This window comes from Euphorbia lathyris, chromosome 6, assembly GCF_963576675.1.
Source record: "Euphorbia lathyris chromosome 6, ddEupLath1.1, whole genome shotgun sequence".
Taxonomy (NCBI): Eukaryota; Viridiplantae; Streptophyta; class Magnoliopsida; order Malpighiales; family Euphorbiaceae; genus Euphorbia; species Euphorbia lathyris.
Genome location: NC_088915.1, coordinates 80,262,714 through 80,276,495, shown reverse-complemented (window position 1 = coordinate 80,276,495; position 13,782 = coordinate 80,262,714). Strand labels below are relative to the sequence as shown.

General features: G+C 40.6%; 1 protein-coding gene across 1 annotated transcript in view; it reads left to right on the top strand.

Annotated features, from left to right (window-relative positions):
- The window catches only part of LOC136233778 (alpha-farnesene synthase-like), a 41,404-nt gene extending 28,382 nt beyond the window's left edge, over nt 1–13,022 (top strand). The window contains exon 9 of the mRNA XM_066023469.1: nt 12,714–13,022. Within this exon, the coding sequence (XP_065879541.1) occupies nt 12,714–13,022 (309 nt within the window). The remainder of the gene's footprint in view (nt 1–12,713) is intronic.
- Nucleotides 13,023–13,782: the final 760 nt, after the last annotated feature.

Genomic DNA, 13,782 nt, shown 5'->3' with positions numbered 1-13,782 from the left:
AGTAGGCTTAATATAGGGTTAAATGCACCATTGGTCATTGAACTTTCATTGTTATCTCAAAATGGTCACTAACTTCAATTTGTCTCAATAAAATCATTCAACTTTGAATTTTGTCTCAATTAAGTCACTTCGATGACTTCAAGAGCAAAAGGACAACTGAAAAGTGACGTCGATGTCACATCAGCAGTAGTCAATTTTCAGACTGACCAAAACGATATGTGATTGCCACCTAGCTGACCAAAATGACACATGGATGCCACCTAGCTGACACATGTACATATGTCGTTTCGATCAGCTAGGTGGCAAACACGTGTTATCTAGGTGACACTCATGTATTGTTTCGGTCAACGGTGAAAATTGACTAGTACTGATGTTGAAGCCACCTCATTTTTCCAGTGTCTTTTTGTCTTGAAGTCATCAGAGTGACTTAATTGAGACAAAATTTAAAGTTGAATAATTTTATTGAGACAAATTGAAGTTGAGTTACCATTTTGTGACAATCATAAAAGTTTGGTGACCAACGATGCAATTAACTCGTTTAATATATCATTTACCTCTTGAACTTGTTAAAACAAAATTGATATTGCCCAACTCAACCATTTTAAAAAAAATTGAAATTACACTATAAAAGCGTAAAAATAAACTGAATTGGGAGGGATGGGGCTATCAAGTAACGAACCAATAGTACTTAAGGATGGAGCCGACCGCCGGCTCCGCCCCTGATTGGTTCCTATCAAAGAATTATTTAACTTATAGTTAAGATTTAAGAATAGTTTTATTATTATCTTTAACACGCTTCTTCATATGAATGACTCTACACTTGAAGCGTGTAGAACACATGTCTATCTTACCATGTGTTCAACAAATAGTGTTGTTAGAATTCAAACCCTCAACTTGGTCTAAGAAGTTTTGATGCCATGTCAAGGAACCAATTGAACTAAAGGCTTAAACTGGTAGTTAAAGTCTAATAATAGCTTTTATTGTAATCTCACACAAATGCCCCCTGGCTTTAAGCGTGTATAACACAAGTGTTGGTCCCTTGTAAGGTTGCAAGTATAGTTCCAAGGGGGGGTTAGGAACTATTTAAACTTTTTGATAAATAGGGCAGACTTCTTTTTCTAAGGAAAAAGGTTTTAACAGCGGCGCTGAGTAAACATCAAGATACTGGCTTAGTCAACTGGTGACTAGGTCAGTTTCTTAGCTTGAGTCAGGAGATAGCACTTAGAGTCTATTCCTGAGCTCAGATGTTTAACACGCACAACTCAGCTTGACCTTTTTACTTGGTCAGTTTTTGGTTAACTTAAGCAAGCAATATATATAAGGAGTTAAAGGTAAGAAATACTTCACTCAGCAGATTTATCTAGGTTCGGCTTCTTCTAAGCCTACGTCCTGTCCCCGGAACACGTTCCGAGATTTCGAATCCTCTACTGAGCTCTTTAAAGGTAGAGCCTCAAACCTTTTACAATCTTAGCAACTGAGTATGACAAGAGTACCTTCCTCTATACTTCTACTCAATCCTAATCTCACGCTGAGTACTATAACCGAGTACTCAGCCTCTCCTTTCTATCTCTAGAAATGATAAGTGTTTTGTCCTATACAAAGATTTGCTAAGACACTTTAGACGATTGAAACAATCACTCTAGACTTTTACACAGATATAAGAATTGTAGTGTAAGATTTGCTTTGCTTCTTGCTTGCAGAACTTGTGTAGAAATTTGGTCAGCGTAATGGCTTGATCAAGTTCTGTATGGAGTGAAGCTTCTGATGGCTCTATTTATAGAGACGTCTGGGCATCGGTCATTTCAAATTTCGAAATAACCGTTGGAGGGAAACGGCTACATGTCGTTGTCATCCTGACTTGCTCAGAGCTCTCGGCCAATCAGATTTGTGTATCTTCTGTCCTCGGTCAGCTCAGCAGACTGTCTCTCCTTTTATGGTAAAGTCAACTGGACAGTATACTGTGTCGTCTGAACTTTACCCAAAGTAGAAATACTTTGTCTGGAGGTTTTCATGTGCCAGCTGCTGTCTTGTACGCTTTGTCGAGACTACTCAGTAGCTTTATCTTGAAGTTATTCCCGAAGGTCTTCTAGATCCTTCTTTTGCTGAGTTACGTTTTGTTCAAAACGGCAACGTCTTGACAAACGCGGGCCGAGTTGTACTGAGTTTTTTGACTTGGGCCTTGACTTCCGTATTGGGCTTGGGCCATTTAATTCTTGTGTCTTATAAACAATTTTAACTCAACATTGAACACACACATTAGTAGAATAAATCAAAGCATTTAAACTTAGTGTGTTTAGAATATGTATTTCAATTATACTTAAACAATTTTGTCAAATCAAAATTATGTGGAAAGGTGTTTCAACAAACTCCCCCATTTTGATGTTGGCAAACCTATTCAGCAAGGAACTCAGTATGAGCTCCCCCATGATAGTTGACCTAGTATAATTTAGCAAACTCCCCCGTAAGTGTTGAGCTACTGACTTAGTTTTACTCTAAACATTTAAAGGTTTAATTGAGTAAGTCTAAGGTCAGTTTTTAGATATAGGTCAGCTTATTAAACATATTCTATATTCTATTTACTCAGTATAAAGCGGATGGTTTAATCATATAGAGTGCACTGATTAATTTGTTGTTCAGTGGATTCTTAACAAGCAATGTTTTATAAGCACATAGGACAATGTCAAACATGTAATCAGCATTTGATTTAGTCAATAAGATCTATAAGTATAAAACATAGCTGATTTAATTGAAGATACGTAATGACTCAGTACACAGTAACATGTATTAACATATATCATAACTCAGGAATAAGAATAAAAGATGCAGATATAGATATATTGATGGAAGTCAGTGTTTACACAGCAGAACTTATAGATAAGGCATAAAGATTACAACTGACTTAGTCTATACTGAGCTAGCCTATCTATTTCTTTTTTTTGTGTTGCGACTGACTTCGCTCGTGCTGAGCTCTAGCTGCATGTTCTCTCTCCCCCGTCTTGTCAGCATCAAGAGGAGGAAGTCTGAAGGCATCAGTTAAGGCAGCTCGAGTCAGTTCTTGGGATAGCTCCTTAAGTTTCTCAGCGCTTTCATTCACGCCGTCAAAAATTGCAACTCCATCAGTTGATACCTCTGCGGGTATGTTGAGGTCAGCTGCACTGAGCATATTGATGCTAAACGCTTGAGCTTTGCCTTGCCAGATGAGAGCGTTAGTAAGACCAGCAAAGATTTGGTGAAACGTCTTCAAAAGGGCTGTGTCGTAATACTGACGTTGAATATTGTTATGACGAATGTGGTTGAAAGTTTGTTGGATGATCGTCTGCATCTCATGCTATTTCAGCGCGTCAGTATCCATCTCTTGCTTATTCAAATTAAGCAAGCGAATAGCCTCACCTATTTGCTCGATTGAGCACTGATTGTAAGAGACCATTTGCTCATTTGTCTTAAGTTGCTCGGTGTGAAGCTGAGCAAAAAGCATCTTTATTTCAGATGAGGTGGCATAGTCGGTGTTTACAGCTGACAATCTCTGAAGTTGTTCTTATAAAGAGTTCAAGTGTTGCACGGTGGTCAGCTGTATCTCAGCCAGCTTGGCTATTGAATCCTGCTTAGCTTGTTGTGCTTGAAAGGATATGATGACGTTCAGCAAGTCCTTGAGTCCCTTAACTTTGTTGAGAAGCTGAGTGACCTGGGAAAGCTGAGTAGTCTCAATAGATGAAGACCCAGCAGCAGGAGGAGTGGAATGTTGAAGGTCTTTGATCAGCGCTTGAACTGAGTCAATAAGCTTTTTGCCAGACTCAGTAGCATTCACATAGCTTTGAGAGCCTTCAGGGACATCAGTGTGACCAGAAGGGAGTGGAGTGAAAGGGGTAACCTGGTCAGTGACTGGAATAGCATTCTCAATCTGCACTTGAGTTGGAGGTAGAGTTGAACGATCGGCAGAGAGTTGAGTTGGAGAAGTAGTGATCCGAATACTGTCTGTGCTGACGGCAGAAGTGTGTGGAGTCAGCACCATGCTTGAAAAAGTAGCATGAACAGTAAGTGGCTCAACCTGACTAGTTGAGGTGGCAGAAGCATTTGGTTCGGCATGTTCCTGTTGAGAAGAAACAGAGGCTTGCTTTTCTAAGGGCGCCGATGTAGTGGAGGTTGCTTGGCGTTTGAAAAATTTCAGCTTTACTGAGGAGGGATCCTTAGTTGTCTTTGAAATGGTAAAGTCAGGAAGAGTTGGTGGTGGCACAAAATCTTCACTGACAAACTTCTCACTGGCCTTAACCAACTTTCTTCTCCTACGAGGTGGAGTGACAGTTTGAGTGGGATCTCCTGAGTGAGAAGGAGAGGATTCATGTTGCTCATCAGCAGGTTGGTCAGTTTGCACTTGGACTTGATCAACATTGTGTTGGTCAAGTGCTTGCTCTTCTTCAGCATCCAACCCAGTATTGGCCTGCTCAGTTTCATGCCCACTGGCTGTCTCCTCAGAGTCCTCAGCGTCATCCTGACCGTTGGCTTCTTCTTCTTCTTCTTCTTCTTCTGACTCAGTACTATCACCATCAAGTTCTTCCTCAACTTGAGAGATGAAGTGGTCATCCAGTTGTACCTCGTGTTCTTCGGACTCAGCTATTGTACCTTGACACTGAGTGAAGTGAGAATCACCCGGTACAACAAAATCTGTTGGTATGCCGTCGAGGGGAGTCAGTGTTGAAGGCTTCTGCTTCTTCTGAGGTTGCTCAGAAGCTTCCTCAGTTCCAGGCTCACATTGCCTGCTTCTTTTCTCAGCTGACTTTCCAGCTGACTTCTGCCTCTTTGCTGGAGACTCAACATTTGTGGAAGGAGTCTCAGCAGTTTTTCTTTTTCGGGAAGCTGGGGCCTTAGTCCTTCTTCCTTTCTTTGGCTCAGCAGTTCCCTCAGCTTGGCCAGCAGCAACAGCAACTTTACCTTTCTTCAAAGGCTGTCCAAATTTCAATGCCCTCAGCGAGGCAGCTGTTATCTCAGATCCTCGAGTCGTCTCCTCACCTTCGAGGTCAATTTTATGGTCAATGAGGATTCTGGTAATGATTGACCCTAGCCTCAGCGTACCAGTGCTGCGTAGGAAGCCAGCGATAAGAAAAACTGAAAGGTTGATGGGAGTGTACGTCAGCATATGCCATATAAAGCATTGCTCAAAATTGGTTGCTGATGTAGTGCAGTTGATCTTGGGGTATATGAAGTAGGTCAGCAAGTAATGAGCCATCTTCTGGTGCTGACCCATCGATGAAGCTGAGACTTCTCCTGAGTAGCCCTCAGGTTTGCAGAAGTGGTGGTCATACTCAATGCCATCCTGATCTCCAGATCTTCTCAGCCTTGCTCCTTTAGTTTTCAACTTGAGCAGATTTCCTATGTAGAGAGGGTTGATGAAGATGGTTTTCTCTTTAACCACAGTGCACAGATAGTCAGTGTTGTCATTTGCAACGTGGAGGTTGTGGTAAAACTCCCTTATAAGGTCAGGGTAAGTATAATCCCTAACTGAAAATAGCTCAGTCCATCCATTCTGTGAAATCCACTCGCAGAACGGTTGTTCATTTTGCACGAAGTTTTCAGAGACCCATCTTGAGGGCTCAACTTTCCATTCGCGGACATTCTCAAAGACCTTGGAGTAGGTTCTGACTTTTACAGATTTTCCCTGACCAGAGGTTTGGCCAGCTTTTCCTTTGCTTGGCGAGGTTATTTTGGTAGGTTCCGGCACAGAGGTTTGCCTGGAAGTGTCATCGGAGCTGGATTTAGAGTGGCCAGCACCGGAGATGTTGTAGGAAACCTTAGTCATTGTTGAGGATGGGAAAGCTTAGAGGGATTTTTAGAGAGAAAAAAAATTCTTTGCCTGAGTATTCGATAAGCGTAAAGAATAAAAAATGGGGAAATACCCATTATTTATAGAGGTGAGAAATGGATCTTATCGAATCCATGTGTCAGTTTTGCCTCGGGATTGTGAACCGACAATAATCCTGGCATTTATGACACATTCGGCGTATACGTCATCCTAGGCTTATACGCGTGCTTTTGCAATGATTCTAACGGATATAACACTCAGCGTTTAGAATACTAATCGTTTGATATTTTGAGTGGTCAGTATTGCATAAAGGGATGATTTCTAAGTTTAAGTTTAAACTAACTTACTCAATATTTGATGTTCTGTCAGTTTCGACGAGTTACTCAGCAAACAATCAATCATTCAGCATAATAATTCACTCAGCATGCATATTCATTTAGTTCAGGAATTTACTGAAGAGGATTAAACATACCAATAGCTTCTCTCAGTATGCTGAACTGCTCACGGGCCAGTGGCTTCGTGAAGATATCCGCAAGCTGTTCGTCCGTTGGGACAAAGGTCAGTTTGATCTCACCCTTGAGTACATGGTCTCTAATGAAGTGATGTCTGATACTGACATGCTTCATTCTGCTGTGTTGAATTGGGTTCTTTGAAAGATCAATTGCACTTTTGTTGTCACACTTGACTTCAATTGTCTTCATTTGAACACCATAGTCTTCAAGCTGTTGCTTAATCCATAGGACTTGAGCAACACAATGACCAGCAGCAATGTACTCAGCTTCAGTGGTAGACAAGGCTACTGACGCCTGCTTTTTGCTGAACCAGGATACAAGACAGCTTCCTAAGAAGTGACATCCTCCAGAGGTGCTTTTACGTTCCAACTTATCCCGTCCATAGTCAGCGTCAGTGTATCCGATGAGTGTAAAATCATGAGTATTTGGATACCATAGACCTGCGTTCACTGAGCTTTGCAAATATCTAAGGATTCTTTTTACAGCAATGTAATGAGATTCCTTAGGGTTAGATTGATATCTAGCACAGTAGCATACTAAAAACTGAATGTCCGGTCTACTGGCTGTTAAGTAAAGTAGAGAGCCTATCATACCTCGATATAATTTGCTGTCTACTGACTTACCATTCGCGTCAGCGCAGAGGACAGTGTCAGTGCCCATAGGAGTGGATATTGGCTTGCAATTTTCCAAGTCATATTTCTTTAATATCTCCTTGACATATTTGGCTTGACTGATGAAGATGCCATTCTTTCCTTGTTTAATTTGAAGACCGAGGAAGAAGTTGAGTTCTCCCATCATGGACATTTCAAACTCAGTCTGCATTTGTTTGCTAAACTCCTTGCACATTGATTCGTTAGTTGCACCAAATATTATATCATCAACATAAATTTGGGCCAGCAGGGTATCTTTACCCTTTCTCTTAATGAATAAGGTTGTATCAGCTTTACCCCTGACGTAATTTCTAGTCAGCAGGAAACTGGTCAGCCTCTCATACCAAGCACGTGGTGCTTGCTAGAGGCCGTACAGAGCCTTTTTGAGTTTATAAACGTGGTTAGGGAATTTATGATCCTCAAAACCTGGAGGTTGATTAACATAAACCTCCTCGTTTATAACTCCATTAAGAAATGCACTTTTGACATCCATTTGGAATAATTTAAAGTTCATGTAAGATGCATATGCACATAGAATTCTAATTGCCTCTAGCCTTGCCACTGGGGCAAAGGTCTCACCGTAGTCAATACCTTCTTGCTGACTGTAGCCCTGAGCTACAAGCCTTGCTTTGTTCCTGACTACATTCCCTTGTTCATCCATCTTGTTTCTGAAGACCCATCTTGTTCCAATGGTCTTTTGACTCTTTGGATGAGGCACTAGCTCCCATACATCGTTTCTTCTGAATTGATCGAGCTCCTCTTGCATTGCGTTCATCCATAATTCATCGTACTCAGCTTCAGCGAAATTCTTCGGTTCTTGAACTGAGACGAAAGCGACATTGCTGAGGTACTTCCTGAGTTGATTCCTCGTCATCAGGGTATTCCCAGCAGAATCAAGGATTGCACTTTCTGAGTGCCCTCTTGGGATCCTTATCTCTTTAGGTAGATTTATGTCTTGTGCTGTTTCTGTTTCAACAATCTCTGCAGAAGTAGATAGGTCAGTAAAAGTAATCTTAGGTTCACTCTTACTCTTGGTCAGCCTTTTAGTGAATGACTCAGTAGATGGTTCTTGGTCAGCGGTGGTTACTGAGTGTGGATCATCTTCGGTCAGCGGCTGGTATCTACCTGCAGGGTTAGTTTCGTCGAACTCTACATGTACTGACTCTTCTAAAACTTGAATTCGCTTATTCAAAACTCTGTATGCTTTGCTGTTTGTTGAGTAGCCCAAAAAGATAGCTTCATCAGCTTTTGAATCAAACTTTGCTAAGCTATCTTTGGTATTTAAAATAAAACATCTACAGCCAAAGGCACGAAAGTATCCAATATTGGGCTTTTGTCCTTTCCAAAGTTCATTGGGGGTTTTCTTTAATATAGGTCTAACTAGAGCCCTATTAAGAATATAGCATGCTGTGTGGACAGCCTCTCCCCAAAAGTACTTTGGAAGCCTATGCTCATCCAGCATTGTCCTGGCTATTTCAACCAGAGTTCTGTTCTTCCAACCCCATTTTGCTGAGGTGTTCTAGGAGCAGAAAAATTATGGTCAATGCCGCTGGCTTCACAGAATTCAACAAACTTTTGGTTTTTGAATTCTCCACCATTATCACTACGGATGTGAGCTAATTTTAGGTCTTTTTCATTTTCAATTTTTCTAACCAAATTTGAAAATGTCTCAAAGGTTTCATCCTTGCTGGTCAGCAAGATGACCCACGTGTACTGAGAGAAGTAATCTACAATGACCAAGGAAAATCTTCTTCCACCCAGACTCAGCGGCTGGACTGGACCGAAGAGATCCAAGTGTAGTAACTCTAACAGACGCTTAGTTGAGACAATGTTTTTGCTATGAAAAGATTGTTTGGTTTGTTTTCCAGCTTGGCAAGCGTGGCATAACTGATCTTTTTCAAATTTAAGTTCGGGCAGTCCCTCAACCAATTGCTTTCTTGCTAATTTGGCCAGGAGGTCCATGCTTACATGACCAAGTCTCCTGTGCCATAGCCAGGAATTCTCTTCCTTTGATACTAAGCACACAGTTTTTGAAAACTTTTTCTCTAAGTCTAGCATAAAGACATTATCTATTCGAGGGGCAGTTAATATTAACTCATTTGTTTTACCCTCGTATATTTTACATCCAGTAGCATCAAATATAACTTTTCTCCTATTGTCACATAGCTGAGCTACGCTGAGTAAGTTATATTTGAGTCCGCTGACTAGGGAGACAGATTCAATAGTAGGATTACCTCCAATGGTTCCTGACCCTACTATCTTACCCTTCTTGTTGTCTCCAAAACTTACGCTCCCTCCTCGTTTACGCTCAAACGTGATGAACTGAGTTTCATCACCCGTCATATGCCTTGAGCATGCGCTGTCAATATACCACATCTTTGACTTCTCAGCACACCTCAGGCTTACCTGCATTGTAACTAGTTACTCTTAGGTACCCAATTCTTTTTGGGTCCTTGCTTGTTAGGTGCAACAGGTAAAGCATTATATTTTATTTTATGGTGACATACATGGACAGTATGGCCATTCTTTCCACAGAAGTCACAGCTGACCTTCTGTTTAGGATGTTTCACTGACTTGTCAGCACCCCAGTGCTGAGCGTGCTAGCACACCTTAGTGGTGTGTCCTTTCTTCCCACAAAAGTCACACTAGACTTTTCGCTGGGGATTCCATCTCTGCTGAGTACCTTGGTATTGAGTTCTCAGAGGAATGTTTCTTTTAATTGGAACCTTTAATTGGTTTTGGATAGTTGTGACTTCCTTTATCAGTTTCTTTGAAACTGATTGGACTTCAGAGACAGACTCATATATGATTTTCATGTTATCATGCAATGTTGAGTCGTCCTGAAGAAGGTATCTGAGGTCACTCAGTTTGACCTCTTCAACCTCATCACAGCGCCTGTTGAGTGCTCTAATTTTCTTATTACACTTTTTGATAAGTGTATAGAGATCACTCAGGGCATTACCCATTTCGTTTCTGAGTAGAGAAAGTGATATTACCTCATTTGATTGCTCCTCATCGTCAGTTTCAACGGAGGGGTCAGCATGATCAGAGACGCATGGCTCAGCAAGTTCGTCAGCCATGAAGCATATCTTCGCTGACTCGGTGGCCTCAGCTTCTGTTGATGATGACTCATCATTGTCGCTCCATGTAGCCACCATTGCCTTTTTGCCGCTCTTCTTGTCTTTCCTCGGTGTGGGGCAGCTTGACTTAATATGGCCGGTTTGATGGCACTTAAAGCATGTAATGGGCTTTGAGCTGTCCTTTTTGTATTTGCTGTCGCTTGAGTCAGCTTTATACTTATCAAACTTTCTGTAAGGCTTCTTGGAGTATTTATCATTTTTCCTGAATAGCCTTTTCATCTTCCTTGTGAACATGGCCATCTCCTCATCATCAGTTGAGCTCCCGTCAGTGGAGTCAGCTTTCATGACAAGGGATTTCTGCTTCTTGTCTTCAGCTTTTTCCTTCACCTCAAAGTTTTTCATGGATATCTCATGGGTCAGCAACGAGCCGATGAGTTCGTCATATTTGTAGGTGGTTAAATCCTAAGCTTCCTCAACCGATGTCTTCTTTGCTTGCCAGTCTTTAGGAAGACTCCTGAGTATCTTTTTGACTTGTTCTTCCTCAGTGAAGATTTTCCCAAGTCTCTTGAGCTCATTAATGATGTTGGTAAACCTTGCATTCATGTCTGAAATGCCCTCATCATTGTTCATCTCGAACAGCTCGTACAATCTCATCTGCTGATTCACCTTGGACTCCTTTACTTTATTGGTTCCCTCGTAGGTGACTTCCAGCTTATTCCAGATCTCTTGCGCCGACTCACAACCTGAGATTTTATTATATTCTGCAGCATCGAGCGCACAGTGAAGCATATTGATAGCCGAAGCGTGATTTTGAAGCTTCTTAAGATCATCCTCTGTCCATTTGGCCTCAGCTTTTACAACTGTTTGGCCCTCCACAACTTCGACAGGTACAAATGGGCCTTGGACTATAGATAGCCAGGCACTCATGTTTGTAGCCTGAATGAAATTTTTCATCATATTCTTCCAGAAGGTATAGTTTGACCCGAAGAATAGGGGAGGTCTAGTAATGGATAGTCCCTCAGGCAGTATCTGAGTTGTTTGGTTTCCAGGGAGAAACCGAGTGCTGTTTTCGCCCATGGTAGGGATCAGCTCAAGGTTGTTAGACCTTTTACAGTGAGCTTTTGAAGCTCTGATACCACTTGTTGGTCCCTTGTAAGGTTGCAAGTATAGTTCCAAGGGGGGGGGTTAGGAACTATTTAAACTTTTTGATAAATAGGGCAGACTTCTTTTTCTAAGGAAAAAGGTTTTAACAGCGGCGCTGAGTAAACAGCAAGATACTGGCTTAGTCAACTGGTGACTAGGTCAGTTTCTTAGCTTGAGTCAGGAGATAGCACTTAGAGTCTATTCCTGAGCTCAGATGTTTAACACGCACAACTCAGCTTGACCTCTTTACTTGGTCAGTTTTTGGTTAACTTAAGCAAGCAATATATATAAGGAGTTAAAGGTAAGAAATACTTCACTCAGCAGATTTATCCAGGTTCGGCTTCTTCTAAGCCTACGTCCTGTCCCCGGAACACGTTCCGAGATTTCGAATCCTCTACTAAGCTCTTTAAAGGTAGAGCCTCAAACCTTTTACAATCTTAGCAACTGAGTATGACAAGAGTACCTTCCTCTATACTTCTACTCAATCCTAATCTCACGCTGAGTACTATAACCGAGTACTCAGCCTCTCCTTCCTATCTCTAGAAATGATAAGTGTTTTGTCCTATACAAAGATTTGATAAGACACTTTAGACGATTGAAACAATCACTCTAGACTTTTACACAGATATAAGAATTGTAGTGTAAGATTTGCTTTGCTTCTTGCTTGCAGAACTTGTATAGAAATTTGGTCAGCGTAATGGCTTGATCAAGTTCTGTATGGAGTGAAGCTTCTGATGGCTCTATTTATAGAGACGTCTGGGCATCGGTCATTTCAAATTTCGAAATAACCGTTGGAGGGAAACGGCTATATGTCGTTGTCATCCTGACTTGCTCAGAGCTCTCGGCCAATCAGATTTGTGTATCTTCTGTCCTCGGTCAGCTCAGCAGACTGTCTCTCCTTTTATGGTAAAGTCAACTGGACAGCATACTGTGTCGTCTGAACTTTACCCAAAGTAGAAATACTTTGTCTGGAGGTTTTCATGTGCCAGCTGCTGTCTTGTACGCTTTGTCGAGACTACTCAGCAGCTTTATCTTGAAGTTATTCCCGAAGGTCTTCTAGATCCTTCTTTTGCTGAGTTACGTTTTGTTCAAAACGGCAACGTCTTGACAAACGCGGGCCGAGTTGTACTGAGTTGTTTGACTTGGGCCTTGACTTCCGTATTGGGCTTGGGCCATTTAATTCTTGTGTCTTATAAACAATTTTAACTCAACATTGAACACACACATTAGTAGAATAAATCAAAGCATTTAAACTTAGTGTGTTTAGAATATGTATTTCAATTATACTTAAACAATTTTGTCAAATCAAAATTATGTGGAAAGGTGTTTCAACAACAAGTCCCACCTACCACATGTTGAAATCCATCAATAAATTGGGTTGTGAGGATTCGAACTCTCGATCTTTTATTCTAAGAGGCTCTAATATCATATCGAGGAACCCTTTAACCGAAAGTTTAATGTCACCGGGCTAAATTTTTCAACTCGCGCGGTAGTTAGGCGCTTCCTAGCTATAATATTGTTGTAATGAATGCAGGCAGAACAAGAGAGAGGAGATGCAGCTTCTTCAATAATATGTTATATGAAAGATATGAATGTTTCAGAGGAAGCAGCTAAAACCCACATTAAGGGCATGATCAATCATTTATGGAAGAAAATAAATGGAAAATGCTTCACCAACATTTCAACTAATGATCAGATGCAATTATTTTTAAATATTAGTACAAATATGGCTAGAGTGGCTCATAACTTGTACCAAAATGGAGATGGATTTGGTGGTCAAGGACATGAAATTAAGAAGCAAATCTTGTCACTCCTAGTTCATCCTCTAAATCTAGATCATTAGGTTTAACAATCTGATTTGGAGTGAGTGATGTCAGAGTAGAAGAACTAACCAAGGATCGGCCGTATAAAGAATAGTGATGGTGAATGAACTGAATCTCACCTCAAAAATGGAAAAAGTGTTACTAAGATGTGTTAATAAGATGTATTTCTAATATGTGTAATGACGAATGAAGGGGTCATGTGGGATTTGTCGACCTATTGATTAGCTAGTAGTATCTTGTTGTTTCATCGCTTCTAACCATTATTGTCTTAAGACTTAGGGAATTAGCATTTTCGTGGTCAATCCATAAAGTATATTCCTCAATTTATGATGAATTTGAAATTATTTGCAATTTTGTTGTGTTTTTAGTTCACTACGCCAATTATAATGGCGTGCCAAACTTTTTTGGCAAACATTCAAAACTGACATTAATAACAGTTGAATAAATCCTCACTTTTGTATATTAAACCGAAATACATTGTCATGATTAGTAGATCTGACAATTATCGTGTTCGAGTCGTGTTTGTGTCGTGTCATTTTCGAGTTCGTGTCAAAAAGAGTAAACCTAAACCTAACCTAAAAACTTTCATGTCATAATCGTGTTACCTGTTCGGGTTAGTGTCGATTTCGTATCGTGTTTTCTGGTTACATGTAATTTTGTTATGCATATATATTAACGATAACTTTTAAAAATATAAGAAGATATGGTACTATTTTTAGATACTTTATGTCATTTTTAGATTAGTATGCCAACACTAACCATTGAAAAGTCTGATAATAT